General features: G+C 39.7%; 3 protein-coding genes across 4 annotated transcripts; 2 read left to right on the forward strand and 1 right to left on the reverse strand.

Annotated features, from left to right (window-relative positions):
- The first annotated feature begins 611 nt into the window (after positions 1–611).
- LOC114364081 (EARP-interacting protein homolog) lies at positions 612–11,709 on the forward strand. The gene is made up of 9 exons (XM_028320070.1): positions 612–653; positions 739–870; positions 1,293–1,439; positions 3,108–3,194; positions 3,639–3,824; positions 8,343–8,467; positions 9,422–9,523; positions 10,201–10,329; positions 11,313–11,709. The coding sequence occupies exons 1-9, from the start codon at positions 612–614 to the stop codon at positions 11,473–11,475; spliced, it is 1,113 nt and encodes a 370-aa protein (XP_028175871.1). The 3' UTR covers positions 11,476–11,709.
- A 701-nt stretch (positions 11,710–12,410) lies between these two features.
- Positions 12,411–16,274, reverse strand: ND-42 (NADH dehydrogenase (ubiquinone) subunit ND-42). 2 transcript variants are annotated; one of them, XM_028320084.1, is made up of 6 exons: positions 16,185–16,274; positions 15,376–16,113; positions 14,468–14,641; positions 13,789–13,848; positions 13,168–13,323; positions 12,411–12,570 (listed from the first exon to the last, which is right to left on the reverse strand). In XM_028320084.1, the coding sequence occupies exons 2-6, from the start codon at positions 16,078–16,080 to the stop codon at positions 12,466–12,468; spliced, it is 1,200 nt and encodes a 399-aa protein (XP_028175885.1). In that variant the 5' UTR covers positions 16,081–16,113; positions 16,185–16,274; the 3' UTR covers positions 12,411–12,465. The 2 variants fall into 2 exon arrangements, with proteins under 2 accessions (XP_028175885.1, XP_028175884.1); XM_028320083.1 differs by lacking the exon at positions 13,168–13,323 and having other exon boundaries at positions 13,633–13,848.
- A 1,373-nt stretch (positions 16,275–17,647) lies between these two features.
- On the forward strand, positions 17,648–19,458 carry l(1)G0004 (RNA-binding protein pno1). Its single transcript, XM_028320121.1, has 3 exons — positions 17,648–17,976; positions 18,336–18,498; positions 19,088–19,458. Exons 1-3 carry the CDS (start codon positions 17,741–17,743, stop codon positions 19,430–19,432), a joined length of 744 nt encoding a protein of 247 aa, XP_028175922.1. The 5' UTR covers positions 17,648–17,740; the 3' UTR covers positions 19,433–19,458.
- The last annotated feature ends 20 nt before the right edge of the window (positions 19,459–19,478 follow it).

Consider the following 19,478-nt stretch of genomic DNA (forward strand, 5'->3'; position numbering starts at 1 on the left):
CATGTATGGGAGTGCGCACACTACGCCGATTCGATTTGGCCCATTCTTCATAACAATTTGAAATCGTGGCACAACTATCGGCCAACTAAAAATCAACGGTGTGCGCCTACTCTACGAGTTTTCTTAAATTTTATTGTTAAAAAGTCGTAGGGTATCAGTATAATAAGTACCTATAGGTATATCTCTTACAAAAACTGTTATAAACGTATACTAGTTTAATCTAATTTAATATTAAATTAGAGGAAAGTTGTTTGTCAGAAAACGCTATGAAATTCGTGATCTAAGTATTGAAAATTCAAAATAATAGCGTTAAAACAACTATTACTCAAATCGGAACATAGAATTAAATGTGCGCTGCTTATAACGGACCGAGCACATCTTGCTGTCAAATTGACAGCCATGTTCTTTTTTGTGATTTTTTGCTATTTTTATCAATTTTTCATGAAAAATCTTGTGTTTTAGTGAATTTCTTAAAAAGCTGATCACCATAAAGCTATCATGATGACATTTTGATTAGAGGAACACAACCAATGTTTACGAATACCAGCAGAAAATCATGCAAAATCTTTAATTAGCAGGTTTTTCGTTTGAATAAGAATTTTTCAGTCAACATGGAGGAAGGAAACTCGATTATCTACGGTCTGGAGCACCAGGTATACCACACATCTCCTATATTTAAAATAAAACTTCGCCTCGTCTCTCGACGACTCGTCATCAACTTGATTTTCTTGTTTTCAGACTAGAGCTCTGTCTCCTCAGTACGAGAGCGATGCCATTAGGTTCCTGATAGGAACGCAGAGTCTTAAGCCGCAGTCCAACCAGGTCCACGTTGTGGAATTAGAGGAAGACACTGGTGCTTTACACACGAAGGTATTTCTTTCAATTTCGACTCTGAATCTATCAAGCTTTTGAAAATCATCTTCATAAACTACTCTTTGTAGCTTGTAATACCTGTGCAATTCCAGATTATATCTATTTCTCAGTTAACCATGATAGTTTGACTGTTTTACTTCTTCTCAAGTCCCAATATTAATAATACTAAAGCTAGAATAAAACAGATATTAGAATGTGCAACAACTGTCTTGTGCAAGATAGCAACATGTTCTTTTAACTAGCGCCCTGAATAAATTGAGTCAATTGCTTAATTTTTCCACTTTGTTTAACATTAACACTTTAACATTTGTATGCCAACAAAGCTGATCACGGCTTGAACACATCTTTTGTTTGTACATCATACTCCTTACCTGTGTTTCACAAATAAATTATTTGAATTTGAATTTGTTGGGTTACAGGTCTTCAAGCATGATATTGGAGAGATCTGGCATCTCCGCTGCTCTCCACACGACGTGGCCACGCTGCTTACAACACATAACGCGTACGACCCCAACACGTCACAATGTACTATGGGTGTGTCAATCTACAAGCTCCCTACTGTTGAGGTATTGAAGATAAATAACGCCCATATTCTAAAACGATACTTGCTTAAGTGAAACAGCAAATCGAACGCACAGCGTTGAATAGAGCTCTGTGATTGGTTCGTGTGTCACTCTATGCATCCACACACACTGTGAGACCTCATAGTAATGTTTGTGAATATGGGCGTAAATGTATTTCTAGATGAAATTAAATTCATAAACTCTGTTCTGTTGTAAGTTCCTGAAGAAAGTAGTAGTTTCTGATGCATCCAAGTTAGCTTGGGAACCAGTGCTGCAGTGGTGCAACTGTGTAAAGCAATTGTATTCATTTGACAGTTCAAAACATACGTTATATTCTCAACCATGTTCTCAACATATTTTATCGTACATTTTGAACTGTCAAATGAATAAATTATTGCTTTACACACAATGAGGATCAGTACTGTTGTAGAAAATTCAATAAAACTAGTATCTACGTTAATCATTAAGACATAAGAAAGATATATCTTTTTGAATTATCCAAATCGGACCATTACTTACGAAGATATTAAGTAATAAACATAGGCCGTTTTTGCCGCTAAAAGTCAACGTACGCAGGGCCGCGTGACGTCATTATATCCGAATCGAGCGCAGCCGGCGTACTATTGGGATGGAAAATATTTTTTTCCAGCTAAACCATCAGTTTTAGAAAAAAACTTTTAATAACATTTATTCATCAAAATAAAGTAACCTATCGACCAGTAATTTTAAAAAATAAAAATTGTGAAAATTAAGTATCGCTATGTCCAAAAACCACATTTTCATAGGATTCGATGCAATGCGGAGACGCGGTTGGGGTGAGTGTAACTTAATGATTGTTTGTATTGAACATAATAATACATAATATGATGCAAATACCCAGTATACCTTATTGTTAGAAGTAAATAAATTAATACTTATACATTTTTATATTTTACTTGGAAGAAGATATGACTCTAACAACACTTATGAACACTTTATTTGAATAAATCGCCAAATATACCACCGCGGAGACCCCAATCGCGTCTCTGCGTTCCATTGAATCGTATGAGCGTATGGATTTTTCGCGTTATTTTTCACAATTTCTATTTTTAAAATTACCTATCGATAGCTTACTTTATTCTGATGAATATATGTCATTACAAGTTTTTCTCTCAAACTGATAGTTTGGCTAGAAAAAAATATTTTCTATCCACGCAGTACGCCGGCAGCGTTCGGATCGGATACAGTGACGTCAACGGTCCCGCGCCGGGCGGTCAGTGAACTTTTTTAGTAATTTGGCCATAACTTCGTCAATTTTTGTCGTAGAACAAAAATTTTTGGACTGTGTATTAAGGATTTCTTAGCCCTATAAATCTGCATTCACAGCTAAAAATCGAAATGATCCTCATTGCACATCTGATATGCAAAGCATCAGGGGGTGACAACAGTCGCGCAGATTAGTACACACTGGTGCATCTGCATGGCAAGGACGGTCATGATATTATGCCATGATACAGGGTGTGCTATTGGTATCATCATCATTCGTACTTATTGGTAACCCCAAAATCCTGAGGGGCACCAACAAACCATTAGGGGGTGCCTATGGACTTATGACCGGGGTATCGCCCCGGGTGCCAATCCATGCTACTTCTTTTTTAATTTTAATTTTGTAGTAATCATGTTCTTTACCAGGTAATACCAAAGGATCTGGATGACTTAAGTGCAATACAGGGAAGAAATGCTGAGGACATGGAACTGTTGCTCACTATCACTCCAGAGGTATGTATCATTTATTAAAAGTATATAACAATATAAATATATAAATAGTGTTTACTAAACTACATAATTATTTAAACTTAATATTTTTATATCAAATTATGGTTGCCATTTTGGTTCAACCTTATTTTGTTAAACAAAACACAATTTTATGTGATCCAAATAAACAATTTTTCTTTATTTCTTTTTGATTATTTTTTAATTGCTCCAGTGCCCCAAAGTTTGGCCACTGAAAATTATCAGCAACCATGAGCGGTATTTACCTGTAAGGTCACATCTTTTGGTCTTGACATCATTGCATGCATTACTTGTTTTTGTAAAGATGTGTTGGTGGTAGATCTTTGTCAATAAATAATAATAATAATGAGTTGGGAACGTTTATGGTATACGTTTTTAAACGAAAATGTAACAAAAACTAGCAAATACACGATCTTCTCTTCCACCCAGAAACCGGAGGAAGAGATCCGTTGTGCAGAATGGCATCCTACCGACCCAACGCGGGTAGGCGTAGTTTTTGAGGCACGCGTGGCCGTGCATGACGTCACGACCGGCGCGGCGGCGGCGGCGGCGGGCTCCGGTGCGCGTGCTAACTACCACGCCGGGAAGTGGAACCCACACCAGGGACATAGCCAGGTGAGATAGACACATACAATAAAATAAATAAAATAAAAAAGTCCCAGTCGATGAAGCACCTGATGTCGTGCCCTGAGTGCCCGAGCAACTGCACTCAGGATTTGATGAGTGCTGCTTACAACACCACTCTTGTGGCAGAGTTTTGGGCTGACACTGTTTAGGCTTTATTTTATTTGATTCAATAAGTATACATACAGGTTACAGTCATTTACATATCAAAATACATAAACAAAATGAACAGTGTCTAGACTCCAACCTACAAGTAGCGTACATTTAAGTTACGATGATTTCATTTAAGTTGCACAATTAATAAACACATACAAAATGCTCAAAAGACACAACCCTATAAACTGTGTTAAAAAAAAGAAAAAAGGAAAAAGTTATCAATTATTTTTTGTATTATTATGAATATTTATATTTAAAACTGTGTCAATGCTTCTGCGAAACGAGTGTAATTTTTGTTGAAATATATCAAATTCCGGATTCTCCGTCGCCACGAAAAGAAGCTTGTTGTCGACTCGAAAAGAAGAAGGCCAAGGCTCCGCTCTTAGACACTCACGGACTAAATGAGGTAGGTATGTAAATAGTGATGTAAGAAGCAACAAAAGTAGGCGTGGTGTTTGAAGCGCGCGTGGTTGTGCATGACGTCACGACCGGCGCGGCGGCGGTGGCTGGTGCTGGTACGCGTGCTAACTACCACGCCGGGAAGTGGAACCCACACCAGGGACATAGCCAGGTGAGTTTTTTTTTTCCATTTATTTGGGACAAAAAAACAGTCTTACAATGGGTCTTAGTCTAGAATTACACTTATCTATCTAAACTATTGTATGACCAACAGCAATGTCCACATATTACATTATAAATATTTTATTGAGAGCTTAGGTTTAGGGTAATTAAGTTTATACATCATTTCTTAAAAGTTATAAAGTAAGCAACTAAGTAGGTACCTATACAATTCAAACAATACCGCGCACAAAGCGCAGCAGCCAGTCATCAGTGTAATTTAAAAAACAAAACAAAAAATGAAAAAAAGGCCATCTGGCCCAGGGGAAGGGCACTCTGCTTTGACTCACAAGGGGGGGAAGTCTGCCTAAGGGAGGAAGGGTGTCTAGTCTGGACTGGGCAAATCAGTGTGTTTAAGCAGCATCCACCAGCTATTAGATATTTAAGGACAAAATATAGAGTAGGTAGGTATAGGCGCGGGCGCACGTGCTAACTACCATGCTGGGAAGTGGAACCCACACCAGGGACATAGCCAGGTAAGATAGACACATATAAACCAGTCCACTTACTTTAGCCACGTGTTATCCGTTCGCTTTAAGTTTGCCGCTGGCGATATGACGTCACTCGAAGGGAAGCGGCTATAACTAGGTACCTATAACACATTATATTTAAAAAAATATTTATTAATATTGATAAAAGAATAAGAATAATAAGAATAAAAATACTTTATTCAGCATAGAAAAATAAAATAAAAATACAGTACATATAACATTAAACTACAAGCTATGCTGAAGAGGCGTCCGCTCAGCTATATTCGCGACATAACAAGCGCCATGTCGAGATGCTGGTTTTCAGCGGGAACCAACACGATGAAGATTGCGGCTTGCGCGCCCTCTTGACCTTGTTAAAAAATGTGTATTTACGTAAAATAACACATAATTGCGTTTAATCGCGGTTGGGGGCTCCGGCGCACGTGCTAACTACCACGCCGGAAAATGGAACCCACACCAAGGACATAGCCAGGTAAGATAGACACATACAATAAAATAAATAAAATAAAAAAGTCCCAGCCGATGAAGCACCTGATGTCGTGCCCTGAGTGCCCAAGCAACTGCACTCAGGAGGATTTGATGAGTGCTGCTGACAACGCCACTCTTGTGGCGGAGTTTTGGGCTGACACTGTTTAGGCTTTATTTTATTTTATTCAATAAGTACGCATACAGGTTACAGTCATTTACATATCAAAATACATAAACAAAATGAACAGTGTCTAGACTCCAACCTACTAGTAGCGTACATTTAAGTTACGATGATTTCATTTACGTTGCACAATTAATAAACACATACAAAATGCTCAAAAGACACAACCCTATAAACTGTGTTAAAAAAAAAAGAAAAAAGGAAAAAGTTATCAATTATTTTTTGTATTATTATGAATATTTATATTTAAAACTGTGTCAATGCTTCTGCGAAACGAGTGTAATTTTTGTTGAAATATATCAAATTCCGGATTCTCCATCGCCACGAAAAGAAGCTTGTTGTCGACACGAAAAGAAGAAGGCCAAGGCTCCGCTCTTAGACACTCACGGACTAAATGAGGTAGGTATGTAAATAGTGATGTAAGAAGCAACAAAAGTAGGCGTGGTCTTCGAAGCGCGCGTGGCCGTGCATGACGTACCACGCTGGAAAGTGGAACCCACACCAGGGACATAGCCAGGTGACTTCAGATCCAAGGAAGCACTCTGCCCCAGGGAAAGGAGATATAGCCAGTTTCTAAGCCAGGGAGGGGCATTGTGGCCCAAAGGGGGTAATCTGGCCTAGATGGTGGGTAGTCTGGCTTAGGTGATGAGGAGTCTGGCCCAAGGCTGGAGGAGGGAAGTACAACTGGAGGAGTAGTGTTGTTTGGCCTAGAGGGAGAGGTAAATCACAAAGAAAAAAGATGTATCATTTAATTTTCCAGGGGGCTGCGCTCCCCTGCCCCTCCTCAGTTATGCTCATACGTTAATTCCCACAGAAGAACAGTCTGGCCCATGGAAGGTATATGGGCCAGACTTCCCCCATGTTAGATCAATCTGACCCCTGAAGACGTCTCGCCCAGAGTGCCCAGTGGGAAAGACGGGCTGGTCGGTTTTAGTATGTAATGGAATCTAAGAATCTGAATAACACACACTTCTAATTTTTGTATCATCATGAAACTTGGAAATTATACATTATGTACATTACAGTTGCCGCGAATACTCGCTATTATTCGGTATTCGGCATTACTCGACATTTTTTTGATATTCGTCGAATACCGAATAATAGCTAGTATTATTCGGCATTCGGCGAATAGTCGTCTAAAATAAACTTTTAGTGAACAAAAAACTAATGAGTTAAAAATAATCATATTCTTATTATTTTCCCTAATAAAACAATGCACAATATCAATTATTTTATTTGTAATAAATTAAGTATTCATCAAGTCTTTAATTCAATAGCAATTTTCAAATAACTATAGTAGTAAAAAATAAATAAACGTCAAACAATGTCGAAAATCAAATAACAAATGCGTGCCGCCTATCCTAAATACAAGCGTATTGATTAAGCGGGAAATCCCCTACAATACTAAACGCTGGGTTACAAAACGGGGGTCTTCCCCGTAAACTATGTACAAGAAAAGGGTTGCCAGATTTTAAAATGGAAAATTAAATTTACTACATATACTCAACATCAAATAAACCGCACCTTCCGCGACGCAAACTTTAAAGATTTTCTTTTGACACAATATTGGTGTTATTTGAAAGCCCAATAAATTTAAAGAAAAACACATTTAATTTCTTAATAAACGATTAACATAAATTATACCATAAATGTGACTTGAAAAAAGACCTCACTTGAGGCTCACCTCTGCGATCAATTAGACCAATTTTTATGGTTATAAAACCAAATAATGATCTCACGTGTTCTCTTTAACAGATGGATAGCGATTAATCCCAACTTAACAGTTTTATAGCCATAAAAGTTGGCTCAAGCGTAACTACCTACTTTTTGAAGAAGTGACTCTGGATCCTTCTAAAGACACATTTTTGGAGTAAAAACTTTTCCTTTAATGAAACGAAGTTTAAAACTAGGCTTTTAAATTGTGCCAATATTGGTGGGAAGTGGGGATGCTTACGTTTGAAAGTGCTTGTCGCGGGAGGTGCGATTTATTTGATGTCGAGTGTTTAATTATGTAGGTATGTATAACATGAAACAGATTCCTTTAACTTTATTGTTTTCTTTTCTCACAACCTTAGAAGAAATTAGAAATAATTTTAATGTTTTTATGTCGAATAGTAATGTCGAGTTATTCGACTATTCGCCAAAGGGAATGGCGATTAATCGGTATTCGACTATTCGCTATAACCACTATTCGCGGCAACTCTAATGTACATTAGATGATAATACAATATTATGGAACCATCGAGCTGGTCTGATGATAGGACTGGAAGGTGGCCATAGGAACTCCTAAACGAAACGGCGGAAACGCATCGAGTTTAGGTTTATTGGATTTGTCTTTTCGAGCACTTAAATGCTAGATGATTTACGCCCGTATTCACAAACATTACAGTGCGCGTGGACGCATAGGGTGAGACATGAACCAATCTCTTCAACGCCCTATTCAACGCCGTGCGTTCGATTTGCTGCTTCTTAAGCAAACATCGTTTGTGAATACGGGCGTTAGTGCAGTAATTAAAAGCGTCTTCTTCTTCTTCTTGTAGGTTTGTTGTCGACACGACAAGAAGAAGAAGAAGATAAACTTTTCTATGTTTCCAGTTCGCGGTGCTCCAAGACATGCACGTGAAGTGCTACGACACGCGCGCGGACGGCGCGCGGCCCGCCTGGGCCATCGACCACGCGCACCGACAGCTGGCAAGGGACTTGGACTTCAACCCCAACAGGTAATAGTCAACCTAATGGCGCAAATTCACTACTCGATACCGCACGCGGCATGCGGGAGATTTCTGGAACGCATGCCACAGGGTCCGCATTCGGGGAACCGTTTTCATTCGTCGATAGGGTCCGCATGCGGAGTGCGAGAGATTTCTGGAACGCGTGCCACAGGGCCCGCAATCTGGGTGCGAAGTTTACTAAAAAATAGAAACAGGCATGGCGCGTCAGAAAATCTGAATGATGAATTTTATTGGTCGATAGCACGGTCGGTATAATGCATGCGGGAAATCCCCGCAGGCGTTGTACCGAACGCGTATCGACTAATGAAAATGCGCCATTATACATATTGCTTTAGAGTGCATTTTGTTTCAAATTAAAATACCTTTTTTGTGGGTCTCTTTAGTGGTCCTTTTGTGGGTCTTTAGTGGTCCTTTTGTGGGTCTTTAGTGGTCCTTCCGTGGGCCTTTAGTGGTCCGTCCATGGGCCTTTAGTGGTCCGTCCATGAGCCTTTAGTGGTCGATCCATGGGCCTTTAGTGGTCGGTCCATGAGCCTTTAGTGGTTGGTCCATGGGCCTTTAGTGGTCGGTCCATGAGCCTTTAGTGGTCGGTCCATGGGCCTTTAGTGGTCGGTCCATGAGCCTTTAGTGGTCGGTCCATGGGCCTTTAGTGGTTCTTTCATAGCCCGTTAGTGGTCCTACCGTGGGCCAACCTCAACAGGCGACTATCACCATTATTGACATAGGATTAGAGTGCATTTTCCAGGGCCGTTTAATGGCCTTTCGATGGGAGTGGTCCTTCCGTGGGCTTTTAATACAAGACACAATATGCGCGTGAAGTTACGACATACGTATAATCTGTAGCAGCTGATTTATTTAACATTTTTGTTAAATTCACATTTTTTATTGCATATTAGGTGTTATTCTTGATGCAAGCCTATCCTAAATTCTCCAATGGTTTTACAGACAATTCCACTTAGCAACGGCGGGTGACGACGCAGCGCTCAATATTTGGGACTACCGGAACGGAAAGGAGCCCATATTCAGCAGGACTGATCATTCTCACTGGTGAGTGCTACTAATATATTTTAACTAGGAGTATGTAAAAAAACACTGTTCAATCCAAACCTACGTTCGTATCTTTCGTTTGCCGAGTGGCTGGAAACAACACAAACTGGTGAAAATTTTCAGAAGTGTTTTTCAGCAGTATTCCAGATTACAAAATTATTTTTTTGTCCGTCTAACACAATACAAGTAAATATTGCGTAGAATTAGATAAGTTACGTGTATTGTGTGAAATTTTGCAGCGCTTTGTCTTATACAGGGTGTTGGTGTCTCTCCTCTAATAGATACTGTATGGTTAGTTTTAAGTTATTATTAAGTACCTAGAATAAGTTATGCTATCGCATCTTTCTATTTTCAATTAAAAAAGTGGTTGATCGAGCAGGCGTTCTATAAAATTGACGAACTGTTTGGAATTTAATGATTATTGACACTGTTTACCCACTATTTATTCGACATTTAATTGACATTAATTCTATTTGTATTATTAATTTATTTGGACATGATTTGTATTTCTTTCTTATTGATACTGCAATCGACTATTATTAATGAGAAAATGTATTGAAAATTTGACATGTAATGAATATTATAAATAAATGTCTTATTCGTATGCATTACGTGCCTGTAATGATGGTGTAAACGTGTGAAAATTAAAAAAAAAACCTTCTTTTTATTATACACAGGGTGTGGACAGTCCGCTACAACACGTACCACGAGCAGTTACTGCTAACAGGCAGTTCAGATGCTCGCGCGCTACTCACCGCCGCTGCTGCCGTATGCAAAGACCCGGATGACGACACTCCTGGGCCCGTGTAAGTTTCATCATCATCATTTCAGCCACAGGACGTCCACTGCTGAACATAGGCCTCCCCCAATGACTTCCACATCGCACGGTTGGTTGCGGCCTGCATCCAGCGCCTTCCGTGTAAGTTTACCTAACCCTAAACCATGTGATCCTATCAGTATACACTGTGCTCTCTTCAGTGAACCCTGTGCTCCCCTCAGTAAGACCTGTGACCCTATCAAAGAAAGAATATACTTAAATAAATAAATATCCTTAGACATTTTACACTGCGCTTCTAGTCCCAAACTAAGCAAAGCTTGTACTATGGGTACTAGACAACGGATATAAACATACTTAAATACTTTTTTTTTTGTAAATACATACTTATTATACACAGAAAACACCCAGTCCAATACAAACAAATATGTTTATGCACACAAATGTTTGTACTGTGCGGGAATCGAACCCGCTACCTCCGGAATAGTAGTCCGTTTCGAACCAAATGGCCGACATCTCAGTTATCTCAGTTAACTTTGCTGTTTTCAGTAAATACTGTGCCCTATTCTGTAAACTATGATCCCATGAGTTAGGTCTGTGCTCCTCACAGTAAAGACCTGTGATTCTATCAGGAAACCCTATGCTCCCCTCAGTGAACGTTGTACTTTTCTCAGTGAACGTTGTACTTTTCTCAGTGAACGTTGTACTTTTCTCAGTGAACGTTGTACTTTTCTCAGTGAACTCTGTTCTCCCTCGTTGAATCCTGTGTTCTCCTCAGTAAACCCTGTGTTCCCCTCAGTTAATTTGTGGCCTCATCAGTGAACACTATCTCCTATGATCCCGATCTTTGTTTATTTAACTTTTTTGTCCACGGACCCCTTAGAAATCGAGCACAATAAGGACCCCTTAATAAAAAAGCAGAAATATTTAATATTGTTATATGGTCCATAGATAAGGCTGCACAGGGTTAAGTAAGAAACACTGATATAGACTTACTTTTCTTATTCCATGTAGGCTGGAAGACGGCGTGCTCCAATCATATGAACAGCACGAGGACTCTGTATACGCTTGCGAATGGAGCGCCGCGGAGCCCTGGACTTTCGCCTCGTTAAGCTACGACGCGCGTCTCGTGCTGTCGCGCGTGCCAAGACACTTCAAGTACAAGCTGCTGCTGTGATGACGTCACACTGTGCTGCGGTGACGTCACGGAGTGTAGGGCGCGAGTGGAGCGCCGCAGAGCCCTGGATCGTCGCCTTCGAAGAGCTCCGACTTGCAACTCGTGCTGTCGCGCGTGCCAAGGCACTTCAAGTACAAGCTGCTGCTGTGATGACGTCACACCGTGCTACGATGACGTCACCCTGCTGCTGTGATGACGTAAGACTGCTGCTGTGAAGATGTCACGCTGCTGCTATGATGATGTCATAACGCTGCTGTGCAGACGTCACGCCGCTGCTGTGATGCCGTCACACTGTGCTGCGGTGACGTCACGGAGTGCAGCGTGCCGCGGAGCCCTGGACCTTCGCCTACGAGCTACGACTTGCAACTCGTGCTGTTGCGAGTGCCCTCCCACTTCATCACGCCGTTGGTAGTTTGATACTCGTAACATTCCTTTATACAGTGTGTTTGGGATAGGGCTAGCGATTAAGTTAAGGCGGTTATTATGTCAATTTTGTCGACAAAAATCCCCCTCATCTTGAAATGAGGGAAGGGTTAATTTTTTAATTTATTTTTATGTAAAAAATTGTATTTCTTATGTGCCCGTCTTACAGATAAATAAAAAATACATTGTACCCAAACACACTGTAGATGGCTACCGTGTATTTCGGAACTGGTGGGGCAGTTCCGAAAATATTATAGCAAAATTATAAAAAAATCTAAATATTTATCATTATAATTTATTTTATGTATTGTTGTGTATGTTATTGTACTTCTAAGAAATAAAAGTATTAATATGATCTATAAATTATTTTTATATGATGTCCTATTTAAAATTTAACACGACTCCGCGATTCGAAACTACAGAACGACACAACAAGGTCAACTGCCCAACTGTCAGTGTTGCCATTCGAAAATATTGACAAAGTTGCAACACTTAAAAATAAAAGCCGCAGAAACCATTTAGAATATTTATTAAATAATGCACATTCTACAATATGTTAGTACTCCACTAGATGCAGTCGGAATACTTGGGCAACTTGTTCTTGAAGAGGGTCCCGGAGTCTCGTGACGTGTAGCCCTCTGTGTATTCGAACGCTGGGTGGCTGGAGATCACCTGAAAATGGAAAAAATAAGTCAATTTAAAAATAAATACAGTTTCGTATCAAAAAAGTTTCCTACAACCTCAAAAGATTTAAGAGGCATAATTAAACTCGTAGTACAAACATAATCCAAAGATAGTGGTATCTAAATCTAATATTTGATTGATATCGATTTATGTTAATCGATTACTGGGCAACAGGTTAGTTCTCCTAGGCGTCATCGGCGCTAGATACGATTGGGGACGGATGGACCTTTATCGAATATTTCGACCTTATTCAGCAACATATGGGTTTCCTCCCACCGCTTCTACTTACCTAGTCGCGCTTGTAGAGAATCGATTATTCCGGTATCACCAGAGATAAAACCTACTTTGACTGCGGATTAGCTCGTAGACAATCGATTATTTAGCATCATTAGAGTAGGCGCACACCGTTGATTTTTCGTCGGCCGATAGTTTAGTCGGGCAGTTGATCAGTATGGGCATGTATGGGAGTGCGCACACTACGCCGATTCGATTTGGTCGATTCTTCATACAATTTAAAATCGGGCACAACGACCGGCCAACTAAAAATCAACGGTGTGCGCCTACTCTAACTGCGGGTTTTCTCACCTTATCGCGCTCATAAGCGTCCTCAGCACTAGTGATGAGCTCAGGGACATCGGTCCGCGGGATCGCAAACAAATTCATGAGCAGATGCTTGTTGTTGGTGTACAGCATTCGCTTGTCTGAGTACTCCACCTCGCGCGGGAAGCGCCAGTCCTTCATCTTGGGGTCTTAGTGGCATCGATTGATTGACAATCGAGCAACTAATGCGAGTAAAAGCTAGTTCTAGTATTGAGCAACTAACGCGAGTAAAAGCTAGTTCCGTAGCCCAGAGAATTATTACTTGGGACATGATCGATTATTCGGCAACACCTACTTTTACTATGAATGCATTTGCTCCCACCGTTTCTGATTATTAGTTGTTTCGCATCACTAGCAGGCGAAACCTACTTTTTGTGGATTTGCTCGTAGATAGTAGATTATTTGGCATCACTAGTGGGCAAAATCTACTTTGACTGCGAGTTTTCTCACCTTATCGCGCTCGTAAGCGTCCTCAGCGCTAGTGATGAGCTCAGGGACATCGGTCCGCGGGATCGCAAACAAATTCATGAGCAGATGCTTGTTGTTGGTGTACAGCATGCGCTTGTCTGAGTACTCCACCTCGCGCGGGAAGCGCCAGTCCTTCATCTTGGGGTCTTCGCGCTCGGTGTACTTGTCGAAGTCTAGGCGCTCAATGTCCTCGATTACCTGTGTTGAAAAGGATATACATTAGCGATAAAGGGAAGCCACACGGTGGGTGGCGGATTTATAGTTTTGCCGCCCGTAGGCTAGGGTGGGGTTGGATCCTTATTTAACTTTTATCTTCTGAAATTGAGTAAGCGTCATCTGAAATCTGCCGCCCCTAGGACGCTGCCGCCCCTAGGCCGCGGCCTAATTCAAATTCAAATTCAATTGCGGCGCCGCTTACCACATTTATACAGTGATAGATGCGGCAAAATGTTTTGTGGCTTCTCAAACTGCTCTTTCTATCAAAATGTCTTCATGACGCCACTCTTGTGTCCACAAGTTGACACACTACAAGAAGTAGCGACAAAGTCGGTAATGATAATGAAAATCAGATATACAGTAGTAATTAGAAAGATGTTCGCGTAACGCGTTAGACTCGCGCGCACTAGACTGCGCGAGTTTTAGGTAAAGCCTTAAATGTGCGAAAATTTAAAATGTAAAAATAACAGGAAATCAGAATTGCTTTGCCGTAGTCAGGTAAAAAAACAAAATAACAGTTTCTGAATAATTTTCTTTGTAAACACTCAAACACTTCTGTATCATGTGATGTGAGACTAGATTTATGAAAACGTCAACTCACCACATCAACCTCGCCACCACCGCTCCAGTCGTACACCAGGAGCTCAGCATGGGTTGAGATGTCTCGCAGATACTTGCTCTTGTATTGCTTCTCCACTTCCGTGAGGAACTTAGGAGTGAGGGCCTTACCACGCACTTCGTGTTCCAAGTTACGTTGCTTGATCGCTTTCACCACCTGTAATTAATATGGATACTAATACATAGAAAGAAGTACCTAATTACAATGTAATTAAACTTGTGATAAAAATGTATTTTTTGCGGCTATCCAGTAAACTATATTCTGCTCTAACATGAATTTAGGCCCATTCTGTGCTTCAGTTAAATCAATCACAATGAGGGTTTTCGCGAATGAAGGATCCGCTAGATGGCGGGACGTGGATGTGGGGTCAGACTGCTGCGTGATTGGTGGATTTTGACATATCTGTCAATGTCATGTCAAAAATAAACAATCATGCAGCATTTGGACCTCGTGTCTACGTATTGCCATCTGGCGGATTTTTCAATCGCGAAAACCCTCATTGATTAACTATTGTATCTTGATTCGTGAGGCTTGAAGGGTTGAAAACATTTATGCTTTGAGACGAACAATGAAGAAATATTATTATGTATGTAACTATTTCTTCGTTGTTAGATACCTATCAAACAACAAAATGGCAAGGCCCAAAAGGCAAAAGAAACGTAGGACGGCCGAAGAAAAGATGGGCCGATGACATAACAAACAAGGCAGGGAAAAATTGGATGCACATAGCCAGCGACAGGGAAAGGTGGAAAAAGATGGAGGAGGCTTTTACCCAAGTGGGGCCACAAACAAGAGATATAGATTAATTGAATCAAACTGTAAAAATGTGGAATACAAAGCTATAATAAATAAATAAATAAACTATTTCTTCATAGTCAATTAATACTTACACCATCAACAGGCAGGTCCAAATAGATCACAAGGTGAGGCCTCAGCAACTCCTCAATCGTCGCGTTCCTCAGCTCATAGTACACAGACTTCACCCCTTTGCTGATGTAGTTCTGTGAGAGCATCGCTTCCAAGAACACGAAGTCAGAGTACGGCGACCTCTCCAGAACAACACCTTGGCCAGTGTTAAATAAGTGGGCCAAAGCGTCAATGTACTGGCTGTATCGAGCGCTGTACGTCATTATCTGGAAGTTACCCGCCAAACGGTGGTTCGGACACTGGTTGAAGTTAACGTGGTCGAAAGTTCTACAGTCTTCTGGTATTTGATCATCGAACATGCGCAAGTCACAACCGTTAGGCCGTTTGTAGTGGTGGTCCATGTTCGCTTCCTTGAAGTGCTTCATGCCGAGGTCTTCAGCCAGAGCTGCAGCGAACTCCGTCTTACCGACGGCCACGGGGCCCTCGACGACGATGACCTTCGAGTTGTCATCGAATCGGTGAGTGGTGCGGTCGAAAAGACTCCTCAACCAAGTGTAGTCCTTATTCTCATAGTCAAAAGGCGCAGGCTTCGGCGGCGGCGGGGGCAGCGAGTCCCTGAGGGCTTTCCCAGCGATTCCTCGGTGCTGCACGAAGGTGCAAGCCGCTATTTTGCCTCCTTGAGCAGGACCTAGGACCTTAACCACTGCGGTCTTTACCAACGTAGCCATGGTGGCCAGAGGTATCAGCCACTAGCAAGACACCTACAAAAAATGAAAGCTGTAATTATCTTTCTTTAGGAACTGGAATTTCAGGGAATTGTAGCGTTTCTTACCCCAATTTTAGATCAAAACAAAATCTTCAGAGAAATTGTGACATAACCATTCCACTTGGTATCGTTCAGAAACAACGTCAATTATTATTTAAAAAAAAAATTATTAAACTAAAAAAAGAAAATGTTAACTAAATCATTGTATGCGCATATTCTTAACATAAAAAAATAGTATTTTTCGTAATAATTATGTTTGTGTACTTCATTTACATGAAAAGAAAATTGTATTTATTCTACAAAAGTAATTTAGATTTTCAGATTTTTGAACGCAAACATATGACGATTTGACAGTAACTGACAGATGTATTCTTTTTAATCTGTGGTGTGAACGTGTGTACCATGAAGCTACAGATAAAAATGGAGGGCAAAGTTGGGAACAAAACTTGAGTCAAATACCTACTTATATCTATCTCGCTCTCTGTGGCCCTACCTCTCTTTTTAGTGTGAACTGTAGTATTGCTATCTTCTTATTTAAATCTCCTTGTAAATTCTTCGAAATAGCCAATTCACTAACCAAATAAGAAGTTAAATAAATAAATAATTAATATTTGAAACTTAGATTACCTAGTTAAATAAAAAATCACAAAATTGTCGGCCATTTAGGCTTAATGTGTTGGCGAATCAGGGAATTACAATCCCAATTTCTGAGGTATCGGTAATGTGGCAACATCGGCCGAATCCGGCCCATCATGGCGGTTGTTTACTATGCAGTTGATTTCGTTTGAGATTTTTCAAGGGACCTTATCATTGTTTTGTCTGAAGAAATGGTGCAAAATTGTATAGTGCGTGGTTGCGGTAGTTCGTGTTGTCCTGGAAGTGATATAAAATTCCACGCGTAAGTGTTTATTTCGTGATTTCTGACAGTGGATCATTGTTAACATATTTCTTTGTATTTTCACAGTAATTACTTCCTAAAACGTTTTACCAGTATTTAAACTTATTATTAAATGTTACATATGTCAAGAAAAAGAAGATTTTACATTGAGTTTCATTGACTTTGAGCAAATTTAAAATTTTTGTTTCTATAAGACATTTTGAAGTAGTATGACCATATTGAGGATATATCTGGGACTTTCTGTGGGACCTTACTTATCTAATTTTGCATAATGTTTTCTACGGCCGTTTACTGTAATCAATCCATATCCAAATCCGTCTGTCAACTGCCAAATTAAAATCTGTTTTCTATCAAATATCCACAGTTTTCGATGCCTTTACACTTTCTTAATGTTGTAATTCATCTTAAAACAAAAACATCGAAAACCTTTTTTCATAATCATATTAAGTGCACTTTATCAAGACACACTGTTTAAACGTAAATCAGTCTTTGTCGTCCTGAGAAAAATAAATAAAAGGTTACCCTACTTAGAAAGAGAGAGCCTGCCCACAGAGAGCGAGATAGTGATACATAGGTTGTGCTTCAAGTAGGTATTCTAAGTCTGGCCTCCATTTTTATCTTTAGCTTCATGGTGTGTACCATGTGAGATTTATTTTGCAACAAAAACCATAAAATAAACACGAATTTTGTTCTCTTTAGTATTACAAAATAAATAAAATAAGAAATGGAAACAGAAAATATAAATGTTGAGGAGTTTCTGCCCGCCAAAAACCCAGTGAAGTTGAAAAATGTGAAACGCAGAGCTGTATCGGAATCTGGTGATGGTATGGAGGTAGAACAGCATAACGGCATTGAAGGAAAGCCCAAACACGCGCGTTCTCGTCCGAAGAAGGCGAAGAAAAACGCTGAACCCAATGAAGCTAAAGTAAACATGAGAAAAGTCGCTGTTCCCGCACACAGGTACATAACCTCAAAATTGTGTGTTTATTTTTAGTATGTGGTATTTTCTGTTGAATTTGTTTCCATACTCAATACTTTTCAACCTAGTAGTTCCGTCCACTGCTGGACAAAAGTCTGTCTCTGTTGATTTCTCTCAGTTTGTTAATTATAATCCCAAATAAACAAAGTACCTATGTATAAATACCATTTAAATCATGTTCATTATAATAAAATGTCTATAAGTGGTATTTCCTAAGATTCACAGTACTTAGTACTGAGATTTCAACTACCTCTAATTTTTGAAAGATCAAAGAAAAAGAGGATATTCTTATATCGTCTGTTTTTATTCCCTTGTTATAACTAGCTGATTTATATTTCAGATACACACCACTAAAAGAGAACTGGCTGAAGATCTTCACACCGATCGTAGAGCACTTACTACTGCAGGTCAGATTCAACACGAAAACCAGGAACGTTGAAATCAAAGTGGGCCCAGAAACTAAAGACATTGCAAACTTACAGAAAGCCGCTGACTTTGTGAAGGTAAATAACTGTTTTTCTCTTTTTCGTCACTAAATGATCATTGATCTGATCATTTTGTAAATTTTTCACGAATCCTGAATCTCCTGTTTGCCATTTTTGCTTTCTCTTACAACCAGTTTCAATAATTACATTATGTACATCTGAGTGTCATAATACCTCAAGTTGTCCCAGTTGTTGAACAATAAAAACTACTGTCCAATTTTTCTTACTTCTCTCTCAGATTAAATGATAACTTTTTGAACGTATGATATGACTATCTTTTGCCCGCGGCTTCACCCGCGTGAAATTTAGTTTGTTACATATCGTCAGCCTATGTGTTATTCTGGGTTATAAACAATGATACTGTAAAGTTTCATCAAAATCAGTTCAGTAGTTTTTGCGTGAAAGAGCAACAAACATCCAGACATGCAAACTTTCTATTAGTAGGATGTAGTATTTATTATTTTATTTATTTATTTATTATTCATTATTGAGCAATTACATATTTGATCCAAATAGCGTCCTAAATCATAATAATAATAGTAAATAAGATTGGAAATATTGTTTGTGGCTCATGATAACTGTTACTAAATTGGTTTTCTTGTTTCAGGCATTCATCTATGGCTTTGATGTTGAAGACGCTCTCGCACTCCTCAGGCTAGACGACTTATTTGTGGAGTCCTTCGAAATAAAAGACGTCAAAACGTTACAAGGGGACCATTTGGGAAGAGCTATCGGTCGTCTCGCTGGCAAAGCTGGCCGAACAAAGTTCACGATAGAAAACGTAACGAAAACCAGAATAGTGTTAGCAGACTCCAAAATTCACATACTCGGAAGTTACCAGAATATTGCATTGGCAAGGAGAGCTATTTGTAACTTGATCATGGGATCTCCACCCTCAAAAGTGTACGGCAATTTGAGGAGTGTAGCAAATAGGGTCGCTGAAAGATTTTAGTTCTAATATATTTATCGTTCACAAAACTTGTTTTATTATTCTTCAA

The sequence above is a fragment of the Ostrinia furnacalis genome, unplaced genomic scaffold (genome assembly GCF_004193835.3).
Source record: "Ostrinia furnacalis isolate ACB-3 unplaced genomic scaffold, ASM419383v2 OfSCF7348, whole genome shotgun sequence".
Lineage (NCBI taxonomy): Eukaryota > Metazoa > Arthropoda > Insecta > Lepidoptera > Crambidae > Ostrinia > Ostrinia furnacalis.